Genomic DNA, 21,750 nt, shown 5'->3' with positions numbered 1-21,750 from the left:
GCACAGGCTTACAAACACATCGTGACAAGATAATGACACTCGTTTGCAATTGTCTTGTTCTTTTAAACTCTCCTTCTCTCTTTCTAATGTCTCTGCAGCATTAGATAGACACCAGAGTTCTCTCTCTCTCTCTCACTTCATTGACATGCTCTGACAGATATTCCCCCTTCCGTCTTTCTTTTATCTGTCTCTGCCGATTTCTCCTCTTCTTTCTCTCCCCAGGTCTCTGTCTGTGCACCTCTGTTATATAAGACACTTCATACTCTTCCCCTCTCCGTTCTCCACCACCCTTCTCCTTTCCTTTCCTCTCCTCTCATCCTCCTCTATCCCCCATTATGGAGTCTCAATGCCATTAGTGAGTGTACATGTGGAAGGGTGAACAAGGAAACCGATGAGACCAAACATGCCATTAACCCTGGGGGAGGATTCAACTGTACGTGTCTGTCCTCGGACTCAAACATTATAGGTCTGTTCTCTGACCTTTCGTCTCTCTGTGTTGTTGCGTTCCAGGCACCTCTCCGGCTCCAAGATCAAGGATCTTCTCAGAATCTCCGTCCCCTTCCTCAAACGAGCCTGTGCCGTCTCTCTCTATGTGAGAATCGACCACAACCATTACAACTAAGACTATGTCTATATCTCAGTACACATCTGTTTGGGATAGTAATCATGTTGAATGTGTAGGTTAAAGCACATGTTTGATGTTATGTTCGGTACAGTTAACATTATATACATTGAATGTGTATGTTAAAGCACCGGTTTGATGTTAGTTTTTGGTACATTTCACTGTTATGTTGATATTTGTACATGGAGGTCTAGTTGAATGGTAATGTCCTGCTGTTCACTCCTCCCTCCTGTAGGTGGCGGTCATCATGTCCTTCAGGCTCTGGCTGATGGGCGGCTCCATGCCTCTCTTCTCGGAGCAGGACAACCCAGCCTCCTTCTCTCCTCACCTGCTCACCAGGTTATTCCTAGCCCTATCACAGACATGTTAAATCAATTTCAATGCTAAAATGCTAAGGTACCGTATTTCCTGCTACATGTAACCACTATGTTAAAAGTTGTATAAAAGGCTATGAATATACATAGAACCACAAATAGACCCAAACAACAGCCTCCCTCCCTGGGTTAGCCTCCTACCACTCCCCAGGCTTCAGGGCTTACCCCATGGTTGTAGACCTCAGAGTGTGTGAGCAGTAGCGTTCTGGTCCCTATCTGCAGTAGCAGACACTGTAGCTGGCCTCTGGCAACAGATCATCTGTCAATCAGCTCTTGCAAGGCCACCTGGGAAATGTACTTCCTAAATCTCTTCATACCCTACATCCAATCCTTCTTTCCACCTTCCCTCCTTTCTCCCTGGCACTGTATCGAGGATGCTCTTGTCATTGAGAAAGGAGAGTGTCCGTTTTAGTGTTAAACATTTCCATCCAGCCAGCTATCTATTTGCTGTCTATCTATCCATCAGTCAGTGTGCTCCATAATGTTTTAATGAAGAGATGCGTCTCGTAGTGAATACTGAGGATTGAGACTAACCTTGAAGAGTGTGTGTGTCCTTTTGATTCTGCCAATCAGTCAGTTATGGATGTGTGTTTGTGTGTGTGTGTGTGTGTGTGTGTGTGTGTGTGTGTGTGTGTGTGTGTGTGTGTGTGTGTGAAGAGTGTGTATCGTCCTTGGTGTGTGTGTGTGGTCTGTGTTTATTCATTCCCACTCCATCTGTGGTGATGCAGTAGTGATTATCCATCATGTCAGCGTTTCTCTGCCATTCCATTTATAATTCATCACAGCGCCCTCCCTTCTGTCATTAATCTACCCTGTGTGTGTGTGTGTGTGTGAGGTTGTGTAGGTATGTCTGTCTGTGTGTGTAGGTGCTTGAGTGATTTATTTGAATAAACATGCGGACTGCGGTCACAGCTTGATATGACATATTTATCAACTGCGGGGGACTGGAGAAGTAGCTGTGTGTTTGTGTGTGTGAGTGCGTGCGTGCGTGTGTAGGTGCTTAAGTGATTCATTTGAATAAACAAGCGGACTGCGGTCATAGCTTCATATGACTGATTTACCAACCGCGGGTGACTGGAGAAGTAGCTGTTTTCTATATGAATTTGTTAGGTCCTAGTTTTCAGAGTACAAACTCAACAGACACTATGCAAGCTTTAAACCAAGTTTACATACAGCTGCATTAGACAAAGACATGGTTTCACCCGTGGTAGTATACATATACCCCACCTTGGGCGGAGTCTCCTCACCCGTGGTAGTGTATACATACCCCACCTTGGGCGGAGTCTCCTCCTCACCCGTGGTAGTGTATACATACCCCACCTTGGGCGGAGTCTCCTCCTCACCCGTGGTAGTGTATACATACCCCACCTTGGGCGGAGTCTCCTCACCCGTGGTAGTGTATACATACCCCACCTTGGGCGGAGTCTCCTCCTCACCCGTGGTAGTGTATACATACCCCACCTTGGGCGGAGTCTCCTCACCCGTGGTAGTGTACACATACCCCACCTTGGGCGGAGTCTCCTCACCCGTGGTAGTGTACACATACCCCACCTTGGGCGGAGTCTCCTCACCCGTGGTAGTGTATACATACCCCACCTTGGGCGGAGTCTCCTCACCCGTGGTAGTGTACACATACCCCACCTTGGGCGGAGTCTCCTCACCCGTGGTAGTGTATACATACCCCACCTTGGGCAGAGTCTCCTCCTCACCCGTGGTAGTGTATACATACCCCACCTTGGGCGGAGTCTCCTCACCCGTGGTAGTATACACATACCCCACCTTGGGCGGAGTCTCCTCCTCACCCGTGGTAGTGTATACATACCCCACCTTGGGCGGAGTCTCCTCCTCACCCGTGGTAGTATATACATACCCCACCTTGGGCGGAGTCTCCTCACCCGTGGTAGTGTATACATACCCCACCTTGGGCGGAGTTTCCTCACCCGTGGTAGTGTATACATACCCCACCTTGGGCGGAGTCTCCTCACCCGTGGTAGTGTATACATACCCCACCTTGGGCGGAGTCTCCTCACCCGTGGTAGTATACACATACCCCACCTTGGGCGGAGTCTCCTCCTCACCCGTGGTAGTGTATACATACCCCACCTTGGGCGGAGTCTCCTCCTCACCTGTGGTAGTGTATACATAACCCACCTTGGGCGGAGTCTCCTCACCCGTGGTAGTGTATACATACCCCACCTTGGGCGGAGTCTCCTCCTCACCCGTGGTAGTATACACATACCCCACCTTGGGCGGAGTCTCCTCCTCACCCGTGGTAGTGTATACATACCCCACCTTGGGCGGAGTCTCCTCCTCACCCGTGGTAGTATATACATACCCCACCTTGGGCGGAGTCTCCTCACCCGTGGTAGTGTATACATACCCCACCTTGGGCGGAGTTTCCTCACCCGTGGTAGTGTATACATACCCCACCTTGGGCGGAGTCTCCTCACCCGTGGTAGTGTATACATACCCCACCTTGGGCGGAGTCTCCTCACCCGTGGTAGTATACACATACCCCACCTTGGGCGGAGTCTCCTCCTCACCCGTGGTAGTGTATACATACCCCACCTTGGGCGGAGTCTCCTCCTCACCTGTGGTAGTGTATACATAACCCACCTTGGGCGGAGTCTCCTCACCCGTGGTAGTGTATACATACCCCACCTTGGGCGGAGTCTCCTCCTCACCCGTGGTAGTATACACATACCCCACCTTGGGCGGAGTCTCCTCCTCACCCGTGGTAGTATACACATACCCCACCTTGGGCAGAGTCTCCTCCTCACCCGTGGTAGTGTACACATACCCCACCTTGGGCGGAGTCTCCTCCTCATCGCTACACATTCCATCCTTATTGCTAGGCAGGGAGCTAAGAGATATGGGCCTTAAACGGTTCCTCCCCTTATCAATACTGCCACGTGTGACCGTTTTCCCTGCACTCAGCCCCTTCCAAACTTCATTATGGCATCCCTCATGTCTCTTTTAGAACTAATGATTCATAATAGGTTTGGTTTTTGAGTTTTAACTATCAAATTATGTGCAACAGTCACAGCCTGGTTAATGGCTGTGTGTGTGTGTGTGTGTGTGTGTGTGTGTGTGTGTGTGTGTGTGTGTGTGTGTGTGTGTGTGTGTGTGTGTGTGCATGCTTTGGAGTTTTAATCTTCAACTGACCATGTTGCAGACCAGTGGCTTTTCTGTTGATTTAGCGTTTTCTATTCCTCTCTCATAAAGGTCAGGTGTGTTTGTGTGTTATTGCCTATTTGTGTGTGTATGTGTGTGTGTGTGTAATTGCCTAGTTGTGTGTGTATGTGTGTGTGTGTGTAATTGCCTAGTTGAGTGTGTACATCAAATTTAATGCTGAAAGCTTTTTGAGAATCTTGAGTGTCATACTGCAACTCACATTCTAATCCATTAAACATCAAGTGCCATTGTCTGTGATTGCCTTTTTGCACATGTGCGTGCATGTATTTATTTACCTGTGTGTTTGCCCGTGTGTGTGTGTGTGTGTGAGAGAGTGTATTTCAAGGGTATTTGTCTTTCTGGTGTGTCAGTGTCCTCTGCGCTGAGTGGTGTGGAGTGCTCTCCTCACATCATGACTATGTGAGCCTTTAAGGCTGTTAAGCTGGTTGGTTTGACACCTGAATTCAGGACTCTTGATCAGGGAGAACATTCTGGAACACAGGAGACCAAGGAGACACAGCTACAGTCCTCAAACCTCCCATCACCTACCTGTCAGAAACTGCTATTCATTTTCTCCATTATTCTTTCTGTCTCGATGTCTCTCTCTTTCGATGGCTGTTTCTCTCACTTTCCGTCTCTTTCTTGATTACGCTCCCTCTTTCACTCTCTCTCTCTCTCTCTCTCTCTCATTTTCACTCCCTCTTCTCTCTTTCTTGATTACTCTCTTTCACTCTCTCACTGCCTCTCTCATTTCCTCTCTCTTTCTTGATTACTTTCTCTCTCTTTCACTCCCTCAATTTCTCTCACTCTTTCTTCTGTCTCTTGAGTACTCTCTTTCTCCCTCTCCCATTTTCTTTCTCTTTTTTTTCCCAAACATGCATCACTTTCCTCTCTCCCTTTTCCCCTCCCTCACTTCTCCCTGCCCTGTCTCCTCCTCTCTGTTAGGAAATGCTGTGCATGTTGTGTTTAGTGGGGGGAGTGGCGGGTTGTGGGCAGTGGGGGGGGGGGGGGGAATTGAATCTATGTCCCGTTCCAGTCTGATCATGGCAGTTGGTGAGCATACTCCTCCATGTTGAACTCTCTGGTTCTGTCAGTCGCCGTGTGTGTGTGTGTGTTCATGCTTGTGCATGTCTATCTGTATGTCTTTCTCTCCAATAGCCAGCCTGACTGGGTGGCAAAAACAGAAGGATGAGGTTGATATTCTGTACAGCCATTGCACATATCTAGCCTCCTATACAGCAGGGATTTCCTCTCAATCTGCTATAGCACGAGGTTAGGTGAATCTGTCAATAGATCACTTAATGGCTTCCTCCGGCATTAGATGTTCCTCCATAAATCGATGATATACCAGCAGTTCATATTCAATATGCGTCCCCTCTCAAATCAACAGGCGATCTGAACCCGCCTGTCCAAATCAATGGAGAATTGACTTTCCCTATCTATTCTATGGGAAAGCTTGTTTTTGCTGCAGAGAGAGAATCAATGTGTAATCTATGCATATCTCTGAAGCTGCTGCTCTTCTGAGTGGGAGGAGGATGCTGATAGGGTGTCACAGTGTTCTCATGTTCTCTGACCAGAGATAGGGCTGGGTGCCATTTTGGATGCAGAAACACACACATGCAAATTACTTCTAACATCACCCTACTGTGTGTGTGTGTGTGTGTGTGTGTGTGTGTGTGTGTGTGTGTGTGTGTGTGTGTGTGTGTGTGTGTGTGTGTGTGTGTGTGTGTGTGTGTGTGTGTGTGTGTGTGTGTGTGTGTGTGTGTGTGTGTGTGTGTGTGTGTGTGTGTGTGTGTGTTTCTGCCCGTGAGCATTTGTGTGGGTGTTAGGATTCATTTTCTTCAGTGCACTGAAGCACACCAATATGCCTTTTCCCGTTTGCAGTGTTGTCTAATCAAAGGTTCATTTCACTTCAAACCACATCGACTATGTGTCCATTTGAAAAGTTTTGTCTTACAGTTCACCAACACCGAACTCACTAACTCATCTCCAATCATAGCTTCAGCTACAGAGCAGTTCATACTGTGTCCTCTGCGCTGAGTGGTGTGGAGTGCTCTCCTCACATCATGACTGTGTGAGCCTTTAAGGCTGTTAAGCTGGTTGGTTTGACACCTGAATTCAGGACTCTTGATCAGGGAGAACATTCTGGCACACAGGAGACCGAGGAGACACGGCTACAGTCCTCAAACCCCCTGTCAGCAACTGCTATTCATTTTCTCCATTATTCTTTCTCTGTCTCGATGTCTCTCTCTTTCGATGGCTGTTTCTCTCACTTTCCCTCTCTTTCTTGATTACGCTCCCTCTTTCACTCTCTCTCTCTCTCTCTCTCTCTCTCTCTCTCATTTTCACTCCCTCTTCTCTCTTTCTTGATTACGCTCCCTCTTTCACTCTCTCTCTCATTTTCACTCCATCTCTTTCTTGATTACTCTCTTTCACTCCCTCACCCCCTCTCTCATTTCTCTTTCTTTCTTGATTACTATCTTTCACTCCCTCACCCCCTCTCTCATTTTCTCTCTCTTTCTTGATTACTCTCTTTCACTCCCTCACTCATTTTCTCTCTCTTTCTTGATTACTCTCTTTCACTCCCTCAACCTCTCTCATTTTCTCTCTCTGTTTCTTGATTACTCTCTTTCCCTCCATCACTCCCTCTCTCATTTTCTCTCTCTTTCTTGATTACTCTCTTTTACTCCCTCACCCCCTCTCCCATTTTCTCTCTCTTTCTTGATTACACTCTTTCACTCCCTCACCCTTTCTCATTTTCTCTCTTTCTTGATTACTCTCTTTCACTCCCTCACCCACTCTCATTTTCTCTCTCTGTTTCTTGATTACTCTCTTTCACTCCCTCACCCTCTCTCATTTTCTCTCTCTCTTTCTTGATTACTCTCTTTCACTCCCTCACCCTCTCTCATTTTCTCTCTCTGTTTCTTGATTACTCTCTTTCACTCCCTCACCCCCTCTCTCATTTCTCTTTCTTTCTTGATTACTCTCTTTCACTCCCTCACCCCCTCTCTCATTTTCTCTCTCTTTCTTGATTACTCTCTTTCACTCCCTCACTCCCTCTCTCATTTTCTCTCTCTTTCTTGATTACTCTCTTTCACTCCCTCACCCTCTCTCATTTTCTCTCTCTGTTTCTTGATTACTCTCTTTCACTCCCTCACCCTCTCTCATTTTCTCTCTCTGTTTCTTGATTACTCTCTTTCCCTCCATCACTCCCTCTCTCATTTTCTCTCTGTTTCTTGATTACTCTCTTTCACTCCCTCACCCTCTCTCATTTTCTCTCTCTCTTTCTTGATTACTCTCTTTCACTCCCTCACCCTCTCTCATTTTCTCTCTCTGTTTCTTGATTACTCTCTTTCACTCCCTCACCCCCTCTCTCATTTCTCTTTCTTTCTTGATTACTCTCTTTTACTCCCTCACCCCCTCTCTCATTTTCTCTCTCTTTCTTGATTACTCTCTTTCACTCCCTCACTCCCTCTCTCATTTTCTCTCTCTTTCTTGATTACTCTCTTTCACTCCCTCACCCCCTCTCTCATTTTCTCTCTCTTTCTTGATTACTCTCTTTCACTCCCTCACCCCCTCTCTCATTTTCTCTCTCTTTCTTGATTACTCTCTTTCACTCCCTCACTCCCTCTCTCATTTTCTCTCTCTTTCTTGATTACTCTCTTTTACTCCCTCACCCCCTCTCCCATTTTCTCTTTCTTTCTTGATTACTCTCTTTCCCTCCATCACTCCCTCTCTCATTTTCTCTCTCTTTCTTGATTACTCTCTTTCACTCCCTCACCCCCTCTCTCATTTTCTCTCTCTTTCTTGATTACACTCTTTCACTCCCTCACCCTTTCTCATTTTCTCTCTTTCTTGATTACTCTCTTTCACTCCCTCACCCCCTCTCTCATTTTCTCTCTCTTTCTTGATTACTCTCTTTCACTCCCTCACCCTCTCTCATTTTCTCTCTCTCTTTCTTGATTACTCTCTTTCAATCCCTCACCCACTCTCATTTTCTCTCTCTGTTTCTTGATTACTCACTTTCACTCCCTCACCCTCTCTCATTTTCTCTCTCTTTCCTTTTCTTTCTCTTATTTTTCCAAACATGCATCACTTTCCTCTTTCCCTTCTCTGTCTCGATGTCTCTCTCTTTCGATGGCTGTTTCTCTCTCTCTCTCTTTCTGTTTCTTGATTTCTCTCTCTCTCTTTCTCCCACTCTCTAATTTTCTTTCTCTATCTCTTCTTTTCTCATCCATGCATCACTTTCCTCTCTCCCTTTTCCCTTCCCTCATTCTCCTCTGTTAGGAAATGCTGTGCATGTTATGCTTAGTCGGGAGAGAGGGGGTTGTGGGTAGAGGGGGATCTGTCTGTGTGTGTGTGTGTGTGTGTGAGAGAGAGAGCATACGTTTGTGTGGGTGTTAGGATTCATTTTTATCAATGCAATGAAGTACAAAAGATATTCCCTTAACCATTTGCAGTTTTGTCAAATCAAAGTTTCACTTCACTTCAAGTCACATCAACTATATCATTTGAAAAGTTTTGTTTTACAGTTCACCATCCCAAATACCGAACTCACTAACTCATCTCCAATCATAGCTTCAGCTACAGAGCAGTTCATACAGAACCGTTCCTTACAGCCCTGTGTTTGTTGTTCCAGTTAGTCTTTGAGTAGAGGAACGACCACCCACTCAGACTGGAGCTAAAGCCTTTCCATTTCCATAGAGGAGCCAGCTTATCTGTTCTAAATGATAAGGGACAGCCATTGACTGTAATGGAGACTCATTTAGTGATTTAACAGTGTGAGTGTCTGTGTGTGTTCTCTATCGCTTCCCGCTCCCCTCTCTCTGTTTTCTTTCATTACTCATTCTCCTCTCTCAGCTACCAGTCCTTTCACTTTCCCCTACTCCCCCACTCCTCCCATCTCCTCTCTCCCTCTCTTCTCTGTGTCCTGCTCAGTCAAGCAAACCTCCTCTCTCTCTTTCTGTCCGTGGCCATGTAATGGTCTCAGGTAGCTCCCCCAGTGCGACAGAATCAATAGCACAGCCGCTCGGACCTCTAAGTCCCAAATGGCACCATATGGCCTTTGTAGTGCACTACTTTTTGACCAGGGCCCGTAGAGCTCTGGTCAACAGTAGTGCACCAGAGGGAATAGAGTTCCATTTGGGACACAACCCCATATCTAAACTCACGGAGGACATGATGACCAACAGAACAGGAACAAGATGTTCTTTAATGGCTGTTTGCAGTCAACAACCATAGCGTGTCATTGAATACAGTGCAATTCAACTTCCTGTACATGTAATGTGACCAATAGTTAACATTTGAACCCTCTCTTTCTCTGTCTATTTGTCTCTGTTCTTTCCTGTTCTCTTGTCTTCTCCCTCTAGGTTCCTGACCTACTGCTACCTGTTGGCGTTCAACGCGTGGCTGCTGCTGTCTCCCGCGGTGCTGTGTTATGACTGGCAGGTGGGCAGTATACCCCTGGTGGAGTCACTGTGGGACATGCGCAACGTCGCCGCCCTGCTGCTGGGAGTGGTCATGGTCGCCCTCTGTCTACACTGTGTCATGTCGCTACAGGTGAGATGGACATGGAGATTAGGTGCCCTCAGAACAGCCTCAATTCGTCGCGGCGTGGACTCTACAAGGTGTCGGAAGTGTTCCACAGGGATGCTGGCCCATGTTGACTCCAATGCTTCCCACAGTTGTGTCAAGTTGGCTGGATGTCCTTTGGTTGGTGGACCATTCTTGATATACACGGGAAACTGTTGAGCGTGAAAAACCCAGCAGCGTTGCAGTTCTTGACACAAACCGGTGTGCCTGGCACCTACTACTATACCCCATTCAAATGTTTTGTCTTGCCCATTCACCCTCTGAATGGCAAACATACACAATCCATGTCTCAGTTGTCTCAAGGCTTAAAAACCCTTCTTTAACCTCTCCTCCCCTTCATCTACTCTGATTTGAAGCGCATTTAACAAGTTACATCAATAAGGGATCGTAGCTTTAACCTGGATTCACCCAGTCAGTCTATGTGGAAAGAGTATAATGTTCAGAATGTGTTGTACACAGTGTATTGATTATATCTGTCTAGTACTTGGACGTCTACATTAGAAGCTAGGGGTTTCTGAACTAGGCCTGCTTTTACACACTGATACTCACAGGTTTCTAAACATAGACACTATGCTATCAAAATCCTCACCTTATAATCAGACCACACTCTGTTTGAGGAGTTGCTCAAACTCTCACACGTTATTTGCGCAACCCACACCATGAACATACAGTACACACTTTCTCTGCGTTGCCGTGGTGACAGGCAGTGTTTAGAGAAGGAGACTTATTATGTGTGAAAAGTGTGTGTCCTATGTGTGTCTATGCCAGGTGGGTATTGGGTATGCTCTCACATGACACCCTCCTCTTAGTGCATCCACCCTCCCTCTCTCTCTCTCTCTCTCTCCTCTCGCTCGCTCTCTCCCTCCTCTCTTTCTCCCCCGAGAGGAACTCATTCTACAAGCCTTATTCAATCAAGCCTGCTTGTCAAAAGCATCATTCATCGTTATTGAATAGACCTTTGGTCCCCATCCCACTCAGACAGAGTGAGAGATGTCTCGGCTGCTACTGTCAGCTGTCAACACCGAATGGCATTTGTGATATTGATCTCTTTACCCTTTACCCTGTAGTTTGTATCAGTGTAATTGTTTAAAGCTGAAAGAATTGTGAAAGCTCTTGTTCTCTTCCTGTAGTTTGGTAGGTAACTTTTCTCTATGCTGATCTTCTTGTAGAGAATGAAGTGAAACAAGGCGGCAGGTAGCCTTAGCATTTAAGAGCGTCGGGCCAGTAACTGAAAGGTCGCTGGTTCGAATCCCCAAACTGACTAGATTGCCCACGCAAAAAGAGTTCTGTGATCATGTGTGAGTGATGGGAACAGGAAGTGTATTGAAAAGGAGTCAGATGTGTGTGTGTATGTGCATGCCAGAGCAAGATGAGGAAAGACAAATGGAGAGGCGCAGTACGAATGAGAGGGAGAGTAAAAGAGAGGAAGCGGAAGAAGAGGGAGCATGAAAACTTTTCCATTAGCAGGGAAGAGTGAGGAAATAAGATGAACATTTAATTGGCCAGCCCCTGCTGGGTGGGTACAGGATTACTGTAGGAGAAGCTGACTCATACTCTACAATACAGCAGTGGTATTCTGCTGTGCACTAATCAGACAGGGGTAAACTCATTAGGCTGGTTAGTGTCATTGGTTGTTAAGACAAGTTATCACTGCTTGAGAGAGAGAGAGACAGAGACAGAGACAGACAGACAGACAGACAGAGATTTCTTTATCTTTTTCCTCCCTATTTCAATCTTCTGTTTTTCTCTCTCTCTCTCTTTTGCATTGTTTGCATTAGAGGTCAACCGATTAATCGGAATGGCCGATTTAATTAGGGCCGATTTCAAGTTTTCATAACAATCGGTGATCTGCATTTTTGGACACCGATCATGGCCGATTACATTGCACTCCACGAGGAGACTGCCTGGCAGGCTTGACTACCTGTTATGCGAGTGCATCAAGGAGCCAAGGTAAGGTGCTAGCTAGCAATACACGTATCTTATAAAAAACAATCAATCTTAACACAATCACTAGTTAACTACACATAGTGGATGATATAACTAGTTTATCTAGCTTGTCCTGCATTGCATATAATCGATGCGGTAACTGTTAATTTATCATTGAATCACAGCCTACTTCGCCAAACGGGTGATTTAACAAGCGCATTCGCGAAAAAAAGCCTTTCTTAAATTCAATACACAAGTATATGTTTTTAAACCTGCATATTTAGTTAATATTGCCTGCTAACATGAATTACTTTTAACAAGGGAAATTGTGTCACTTCTCTTGCGTTCTGTGCAACAGAGTCAGGGTATATGCAGCAGTTTGGGCCGCCTGGCTTGTTGAGAACTGTGTGAAGACTATTTCTTCCGAACAATGACAGCCAACTTCGCCAAACGGGGGATGATTTAACAAAAGCGCATTTGCACGAATGTACCTAACCATAAACATCAATGACTTTCTTAAAATCAATACACAGAAGTATATATTTTTAAACCTGCATATTTAGTTAAAGGAAATTCATGTTAGCAGGTAATATTAAACTAGGGAAATTGTGTCACTTCTCTTGCGTTCATTGCACGCAGAGTCAGGGTATATGCAGCAGTTTGGGCCGCCTGGCTCGTTGCTAACTAATTTGCCAGAATTTTACGTGATTATGACATAAGATTGAAGGTTGTGCAATGTAACAGGAATATTTAGACTTATTGATGCCACCCGTTAGATAAAATACGGAACGGTTCCGTATTTCACTGAAAGAATAAACGTTTTATTTTCTAAATTATAGTTTCCGGATTTGACCATATTAATGACCTAAGGCTTGTATTTCTGTGTGTTATTATGTTATAATTAAGTCTATGATTTGATAGAAATCAAATCAAATTGTATTTGTCACATACACATGGTTAGCAGATGTTAATGCGAATGTTGCGAAATGCTTGTGCTTCTAACCTAACAATTCTACAACTACTACCTTATACACACACAAGTGTAAAAGGATAAAGAATATGTACATATACGAATGAGTGATGGTACAGAACGGCATAGGCAAGATGCAGTAGATGGTATTGAGTACAGTATATACATATGAGATGAGTAATGTAGGGTATGTAAACACAAAAGTGGCATAGTTTAAAGTGGCTAGTGATACATGTATTACATAAAGATGGCAAGATGCAGTAGATGATAGAGTACAGTATATACATATACATATGAGATGAGTAATGTAGGGTATGTAAACATTATATTAAGTGGCATTGTTTAAAGTTGCTAGTGATACATTATTAAAATCAATTTCCATTATTAAAGTGGCTGGAGTTGAGTCAGTATGTTGGCAGCAGCCACTCAATGTTAGTGGTGGCTGTTTAACAGTCTGATGGCCTTGAGATAGAAGCTGTTTTTCAGTCTCTCGGTCCCTGCTTTGATGCACCTGTACTGACCTCGCCTTCTGGATGATAGCGGGGTGAACAGGCAGTGGCTCGGGTGGGTGTTGTCCTTGATGATCTTTATGGCATTCCTGTGACATCGGGTGGTGTAGGTGTCCTGGAGGGCAGGTAGTGTGCCCCCGGTGATGTGTTGTGCAGACCTTACTACCCTATGGAGAGCCTTATGGTTGTGGGCAGAGCAGTTACCGTACCAGGCGGTGATATAGCCCGACAGGATGCTCTCGATTGTGCATCTGTAGAAGATTGTGAGTGCTTTTGTTGACAAGCCGAAGTTCTTCAGCCTCCTGAGGTTGAAGAGCCACTGCTGCGCCTTCTTCACAATGCTGTCTGTGTGGGTGGACCGATTCAGTTTGTCCTTGATGTGTATGCCGAGGAACTTAACTTACTACCCTCTCCACTACTGTCCCATCGATGTGGATAGGGGGGTGCTCCCTCTGCTGTTTCCTGAAGTGCACGATCATCTCCTTTGTTTTGTTGACGTTGAGTGTGAGGTTATCTTCCTGACACCACACTCCGAGGGCCCTCACCTCCTCCCTGTAGGCCGTCTCGTCGTTGTTGGTAATCAAGCCTACCACTGTAGTGTCGTCCGCAAACTTGATGATTGAGTTCGAGGCGTGCATGGCCACGCAGTCGTGGGTGAACAGGGAGTATAGGAGAGGGCTCAGAACGCACACTTGTGGGGCCCCAGTGTTGAGGATCAGCGGGGTGGAGATGTTGTTGGCGGCCCATCAGGAAGTCCAGTACCCAGGTGCACAGGGCGGGGTCGAGACCCAGGGTCTCAAGCTTGATGACGAGTTTGGAGGGTACTATGATGTTAAATGCTGAGCTGTAGTCGTTGAACAGCATTCTCACATAGGTATTCCTCTTGTCCAGATGGGTTAGGGCAGTGTGGTTGCGATTGCGTCGTCTCTGGACCTATTGGGGCGGTAAATCAAATTGGAGTGGGTCTAGGGTGTCAGGTAGGATGGAGGAGATATGGTCCTTGACTAGTCTCTCAAAGCACTTCATGATGACGGAGGTGAATGCTACGGGGTGGTAGTCGTTTAGCTCAGTTACCTTAGCTTTCTTGGGAACAGGAACAATGGTGGCCCTCTTGAAGCATGTGGGAACAACAGACTGGGATAAGGATTGATTGAATATGTCCGTAAACACACCAGCCAGCTGGTCTGCGCATGCTCTTAGGACGCGGCTGGGGATGCCGTCTGGGCCTGCAGCCTTGCGAGGGTTAACACGTTTAAATGTTTTACTCGGCTGCAGTGAAGAAGAGTCCGCAGGTTTTGGTAGCGGGCCGTGTCAGTGGCACTGTATTGTCCTCAAAGTGAGCAAAGAAGTTATTTAGTCTGTCTGGGAGCAAGACATCCTGGTCCGCGACAGGGCTGGTTTGCTTTTTGTAATCCGTGATTGACTGTAGACCCTGCCACATACCTCTTGTGTCTGAGCCGTTGAATTGCAACTCTACTTTGTCTATACTGACGCTTTTCTTGTTTGATTGCCTTGCGGAGGGAGTAGCTACACTGTTTGTATTCGGTCATGTTTCCGGTCACCTTGCCCTGGTTAAAGGCAGTGGTTCGCGCTTTCAGTTTCGCGTGAATGCTGCCATCAATCCACGGTTTCTGGTTTGGGAATGTTTTAATCGTTGCTGTGGGTACGACATTGCGGATGCACTTTCTAATGAACTCGCTCACCGAATCAGCGTATTCGTCAATGTTGTTGTTGGAAGCAATGCGGAACATATCCCAATCCACGTGATCGAAGCAGTCTTGAAGTGTGGAATCAGATTGGTCGGACCAGTGTTGAACAGACCTGAGCACGGGAGCTTCTTTTTTTAGTTTCTGTCTGTAGGTTGGAAGCTACAAAATGGAGTCGTGGTCAGCTTTTCCTAAAGCAGGGCGGGGGAGGGCTTTATATGCGTCGCGGAAGTTAGAATAACAAGGATCCAGGGTTATACCAGCCCTGGTTGCACAATCGATATGCTGATAGAATTTAGGGAATCTTGTTTTCAGATTTGCCTTGTTAAAATCCCCAGCTACAATGAATGCAGCCTCAAGATATGTGGTTTCCAGTTTACATAGAGTCAAATAAAGTTTGTTCAGGGCCATCGATGTGTCTGCTTGGGGGGGAATATATACGGCTGTGTTTATAATCTAAGAGAATTCCCTTGGTAGATAATGCAGTCGACATTTGATTGTGAGGAATGTGAAGGTGAACAGAAGGACTTGAGTTCCTGTATGTTGTTATGATCACACCACATCTCATTAGTCATAAGTCATAAGGCATACGTTTCTGTCGGCGCGATGCGTGAAGAAACCAGCTGGCTGCACCGACTCCGATTGCGTCTCTCGAGTGAGCAATGTTTCCGTGAAGCAAAGAACGTTAGTCTCTGATGTCTGTCTGGAATGCTACCGTTGCTTGGATTTCATCTACCATGTTGTCAAGAGACTGGACATTGGCGAATGGTATGCTAGGGAGTGGTGCGCGATGTGCCCGTCTCCGGAGCCTGACCAGAAGGCTTCGTTTGCCCCTATTACAGCGACGTTGTTTAGGTTCGCCGGCTGGGATCCGATCCATTGTGGTGGGCAAAACACAGAAGCCGCTTCGGGAAAGTCATATTCCTGGTCGTAATGATGGTGAGTTGATGTTGCTCTTATATTCAGTCGTTCCTCCCGGCTGTATGTAATGAAACCTAAGATTACCTGGGGTACCAATGTAAGAAATAACACGTAAAAAAACAAAATACAACAAAATACTGCATAGTTTCCTAGGAATGCGAAGCGGCCATCTCTGTCGGCACCGGGTGTAGGGGAGAAGGGTCTGACTGAGCGGTGGTAGGCAGCAGCAGGCTCGTAAGCATTCATTCATACAGCACTTTCATGCGTTTGCCAGCAGCTCTTCGCAATGCTTTAAGCATTGCGCTGTTTATGACTTTAAGCCTATCAACTCCCAAGATTAGGCTGGTGTAACCGATGTGAAATGGCTAGCTAGTTAGTGGGGTGCGCGCTAATTGCGTTTCAAACGTCACTCACTCTGAGACTTGGAGTAGTTGTTCCCCTTGCTCTGCGGCTTTTGTGGAGCGATTGGTAATTATGCTCCGAGGGTGGCTGTTGTCAATGTGTTCCTGGTTCAAGCCCAGGTAGGGGCGAGGAGAGGGACAGAAGCTATACTGTTACACTGGCAATACTAAAGTGCCTATAAGAACATCCAATAGTCAAAGGTACAGTGCCTTGCAAAAGTATTCGTCCCCCTTGAACTTTGCGACCTTTTGCCACATTTCAGGCTTCAAACATAAAGATATAAAACTGTATTTTTTGTGAAGAATCAACAACAAGTGGGACACAATCATGAAGTGGAACGACATTTATTGGATATTTCAAACTTTTTTATCAAATCAAAAACTGAAAAATTGGGCGTGCAAAAGTATTCAGCCCCTTTACTTTCAGTGCAGCAAACTCTCTCCAGAAGTTCATCACATATGGATGAGCAGTGACAGAGTGGCTAAGATGCAATAGTATAGCATACATAGTGTAGGATACAGTATATACATATGAGATGAGGATTGTGAGATATGTAAACATGATTAAAGTGTCATTCTTAAAGTGACTAGTGTTCCATGTATTAAAGTGGCCAATGATATGAAGTCTGTAGATAGGCAGCCGCCTCTCTGTGCTAGTAATGGCTGTTTAACAATCTGATGGCCTTGACATAGAAGCTGTTTTTCAATCTCTCTGTCCCAGCTTTGATGCACCTGTACTGACCTTGTCTTCTGGATGATAGTGGGGTGAACAGAGTGGCTCGGGTGATTGTTGTCCTTGATGATCTTTTTGGCCTTCCGGTGACATTGGGTGGTGTAGGAGGGCAGGTAGTTTGCCCCCGGTGATGCGTTGTACAGACCGCACCACCCTCTGGAGAGCCCTGCGGTTGTGGGCGGTGCAGTTGCTGTACCAGGCGGTGATACAGCCCGACAGGATGCTCTCAATTGTGCACCTGTAAAAGCTAGTGAGGGTTTTCGGGGAGACGAGACACATTTTTCTCAGACTCCTGCTGTCCCTTCAATGTGGATTGGGGGGGGGGGGGGCTCCCTCTGCTGTTTCCTGAAGTCCACGATCATCTCTTTTGTTTTGCTGACATTGAGTGATAGAGTGTGGTGTCAGGAAAATAACTCCTCCCTGGAGGCCGTCTCGTCGTTGTTGCTAATCAAGCCTACCACTGTAGTGTCGTCTGCAAACTTGATGATTGAGTTGGAGGCATGCATGGCCCCACAGTCGTGGGTGAACGGAGTACAGGAGAGTGTACTATGGTGTTAAATGCTGAGCTGTAGTCCATGAACGGCATTCTTACTTAGGTATTCCTCTTGTCCAGATGGGATAGAGTAGTGTGATAGCGATTGCATCGTGTGTGCGTGCACATGTACTCACGTGCATGTGTGTCTGTGTGTGTCTGTGTGTGTGTGTGTGTACTGCCTAGCCATCTGTTGGCCTGGCAGGGCTGGTGAGTGTGTGTGTGTGTGTGTGTGTGTGGACTGGGACATATGTCAGTCAGCCAGTTCTGAAGGGGTCTACTGGGATGGACTAACGGTTGTGAGTCCAGAACTAGAGGGGTCTGATCTGGGAGGGATGCCTTGCTGCTGACCACCCAGTATAGTAATCTGGAGCACTGGGCTGTAAGCACAGAATATTCCTCTACACCAGCGGTTGGGAGATGAGGAGAGAGGAAAGGAGGGATGGTGGAGAGGGAAGAAAAGAGGAGAGGAGGAGAAGAGAAGAGTAGAGTGAAAAGAGAGGAGTAGACTGACGGGGGAAACTAGAGGACATTTAGAATGGAAAGGAAAGAGTTAGAGTAGAGGACTGAGGAGATGAGTGGGAAAGAGATGGAGAGATTGACAGGGCGAAAGAAAGAGAGAGGAGATGAACAGAGGATAGAGAGGAGGAGGAGGATGGAGGGAGAAAGGTGTGCAAGGTTAAAGCAGCTGTATTGTGACAGACGTTGTACAGGCGCCTGCTGCCGTCTCCATGGTAACGGAGAAGCAGTTGAGACATTGCTCTCGTCTACAGCAGAGTTCAGATGTACAGGGAGAATAGGAAGAAGAAGAGGAGGAGGAGGAAGAGGAGTGAGAGTGAGAGAGAGATTTTGTGTGTGCAAGAGAGCGAGAGTCCCCTGACGGGGCTGTGTTGGAATGACATACAGGGAACCAATGACACATGGAGAGAGACTATCAGCAACCCAACCTCCCCCATCCATTCACTGGTCCACTCCACTGCCTAGTGTAGGGGATCACACTGCTTAGAGCAGCACGGTTGAATGGGGGAGAGTGTATGTGCATGTGTTAATTACTGTGTGATCCTATCTATGGCATAATATCTAGCCCCCAGTCTGTGTGCTTCCATGCGTGTGTGTCTGTAGTCGACTAGTGTGTGATCCTATCTATGTCCGCATGCTGTACGTCCCGCGGTGTGATTAGGTGGTTGACAAGAGAATGGGGCGTGGATTGGACCGGCGGCTTAATTAAGACGCCGCGGCTTTGTAACTGTAATTTAACGAGGGAATCAACGCCATTACTGAGGGCACAGTCATTAGACCAATTAGCTTCTGTTTGTTCTAACAACTACGCCGGCTATGTTCAGAATGGAAAAATACAGAGGGGGCCTTTTCACTCTTATTAAAAATGAATCGGTTCGACGCAGCGTAGATTTCAAATGAATGAACTGTTTTTAATGATCTACTCAATCGGCGTCGGGCTTCGATATTTCCGAGCATCAGTCAGATATGCTCAGTAACTAAGTGTGACATGTATAACGAATATGCCATTGATCTATTTCACTGCTGTTTGAAGTGGGCCAGCTTACATGCACATCATGTATTCAAACACTGGACAGTATGCGTGCTACTGCATACAACATGAAGGCAACAGGCGAAACGATTAAATGTGGGAATTTTAGGCTCTGTTTTTCCTATGGATGTGCTAACCTCTCACACTTTCTCTCCCTCTCAACCCCCCCCCCCCCCCCCCCCCCCCCCCTTCTGTAGAGGTTGGAGAATAGGGAGGTGTTGCTGGGGGTGTTGTTCCTGGTCTTTCCCTTCATCCCTGCCAGTAACCTCTTCTTCAGGGTGGGCTTCGTGGTGGCAGAGAGGGTCCTCTACATGCCCAGGTGGGTTGTGTGTGTGTGTGTGTGTGTTATTGTAGGTAATGTGTGTGTTTCCCCACCTCTAAACCTCTCTGGGTTAGGATGTTTTTTAATTAGATAGCTGGTGTAATTCTCCTGTGTGCAGTAGTGTGTAGACTAGCTTGGTTACCCTTACTGCATTTGTGTGTGCTTTAGGGCTGACCCCATTTAGACAACTGGTCGATTTTTTGCAAAGGCCAGAAACAGTGAGCAGCAGGAGGACCAGGTTTTTTCCCCTTCTGTTTAGGCTATATTGATCTCTGGCTCCTTCTTTTTTTAGGAATTTGTGTGTCTTCATTTTTATCCTACATCTACTGTAGTTGATTTATTTAACAAGACACTTAAAAAAAAAATTCAACCAAGAACAGACGACTCTTGGTCGACCAATATATTTTTTTGTTGGGGACAGCCCTAGTGTGTTTATCTGTGCGGGAGTTTACAAGAGTGTGTACGAGTGAGTGATTGAACAAATGGAGAGCGCGTCACACATGCACGCATGCGCACACACGCACACAACACACACATGGTTATGTTCTGCTGTGCTTCACACTTCAGTCAAGGGCCTCTCTGGTACGTCCTTGTAGTGGATTCCTATGAAGTGCTCTCTCTCTCCTCCCTCTCTCCTTTACTCTCTCTCCTCCCTCTCTCCTTTACTCTCTCTCCTCCCTCTCTCCTTTACTCTCTCTCCTCCCTCTCTCCTTTACTCTCTATCCTCCCTCTCTCCTTTACTCTCTATCCTCCCTCTCTCCTTTACTCTCTCCTCCCTCTCTCCTTTACTCTCTCTCCTCCCTGTCTCCTTTACTCTCTCCTCCCTCTTTCCTTTACTCTCTCTCCTCCCTCTTTCATTTACTCTCTCTCCTCCCTCTTTCATTTACTCTCTATCCTCCCTCTCTCCTTTACTCTCTATCCTCCCTCTCTCCTTTACTCTCTATCCTCCCTCTCTCCTTTACTCTCTATCCTCCCTCTCTCCTTTACTCTCTCCTCCCTCTCTCCTTTACTCTCTCTCCTCCCTCTCTCCGTTACTCTCTCTCCTCCCTCTCTCCTTTACTCTCTCTCCTCCCTCTTTCCTTTACTCTCTCTCCTCCCTCTTTCCTTTACTCTCTCTCCTCCCTCTTTCATTTACTCTCTCTCCTCCCTCTTTCATTTACTCTCTCTCCTCCCTCTCTCCTTTACTCTCTCTCCTCCCTCTCTCCTTTACTCTCTCCACCCTCTCTCCTTTACTCTCTCTCCTCCCTCTCTCCTTTACTCTCTCTCCTCCCTCTCTCCTTTACTCTCTCTCCTCCCTCTCTCCTTTACTCTCTCTCCTCCCTCTCTCCTTTACTCTCTCTCCTCCCTCTCTCCTTTACTTTCTCTCCTCCCTCTTTCCTTTACTCTCTCTCCTCCCTCTCTCCTTTACTCTCTCTCCTTTACTCTCTCTCCTCCCTCTCTCCTTTACTCTCTCTCCTCCCTCTCTCCTTTACTTTCTGCTCTCTCCATCTGTCTGTTCTCTCCCGCTGCCTTGCGTCACTCTAAGGGCTCCTTCGTCCTTCAGTGCTTTCAAGGGCTTTCCAGATAATAGTTTTCTATTTATTTTTCCTGATGCTGATATCTTATAAGAAAAGCAAATTCTGTTTTGTCTGTCAATGCTCTGTCTCTCTTCTTCTCTCTCTCTTTCGACTTTCTATTTTCCTGTCTCACGGCCTTCCCCCATCTCTTTCTGCTAATCCGGTCCCGGTGTGTGTATGTACGTGTGTGTAGGATTATCATGGCTGTAGGGGCCTGGAGCCCTGATCAGGCTCAGATGGGCCCTTGGGGGCCTCTTCCCTTTAAACACACATGCATGCCCGCGCGCACACAGACACACACATTCACTCCTGATGGTTGAGTTTAGAGTGTATAGCCTGAAGGAAGCTGTGTGTGTGTGGGGGGGGGGGCTCACTTCATCTCTCTCCACTCACTTAACTTCTTGCGTCGAGCCATCCCGGATCCGGGATCGTGAATACAGCCTCAAGCTCATTACCATAACGCAACGTTAACTATTCATGAAAATCGCTAATTAAATTAAATTAATATGCTAGCTCTCAAGCTTAGCCTTTTGTTAACAACACTGTCATCTCAGATTTTCAAAATATGCTTCTCAACCATAGCAAAACAAGCATTTGTGTAACAGTATTGATAGCTAGTGTAGCATTTAGCGTTAGCATCAGCAGGCAACATTTTCACAAAAAACAGAAAATCATTCAAATAAAATCATTTACCTTTGAAGAACTTCAGATGTTTTCAATGAGGAGACTCTCAGTTAGATAGCAAATGTTCAGTTTTTCCAAAAATATTATTTGTTTAGGACAAATCGCTCTGTTTTGTTCATCACGTTTAGCTACGAAAAAAACCTGTATCCAGGAGTGTAATTATCCCCGCAGCTCATTAG

General features: G+C 46.3%; 1 protein-coding gene across 1 annotated transcript in view; it reads left to right on the top strand.

Moving 5' to 3' along the window:
- The window catches only part of LOC109896298 (protein O-mannosyl-transferase TMTC1), a 100,178-nt gene that overhangs the window by 46,126 nt on the left and 32,302 nt on the right, over positions 1-21,750 (top strand). The window contains exons 5-8 of the mRNA XM_031831833.1: positions 511-592; positions 858-961; positions 9,540-9,729; positions 19,207-19,328. Coding sequence (XP_031687693.1) covers positions 511-592; positions 858-961; positions 9,540-9,729; positions 19,207-19,328 — 498 coding nt within the window. The remainder of the gene's footprint in view (positions 1-510; positions 593-857; positions 962-9,539; positions 9,730-19,206; positions 19,329-21,750) is intronic.

The sequence above is a fragment of the Oncorhynchus kisutch genome, linkage group LG9, assembly GCF_002021735.2.
Source record: "Oncorhynchus kisutch isolate 150728-3 linkage group LG9, Okis_V2, whole genome shotgun sequence".
NCBI classification, from domain to species: domain Eukaryota; kingdom Metazoa; phylum Chordata; class Actinopteri; order Salmoniformes; family Salmonidae; genus Oncorhynchus; species Oncorhynchus kisutch.
The sequence above is the reverse complement of the archived record's forward strand: the minus strand, read 5'-3'. Positions and strand labels throughout refer to the sequence as shown.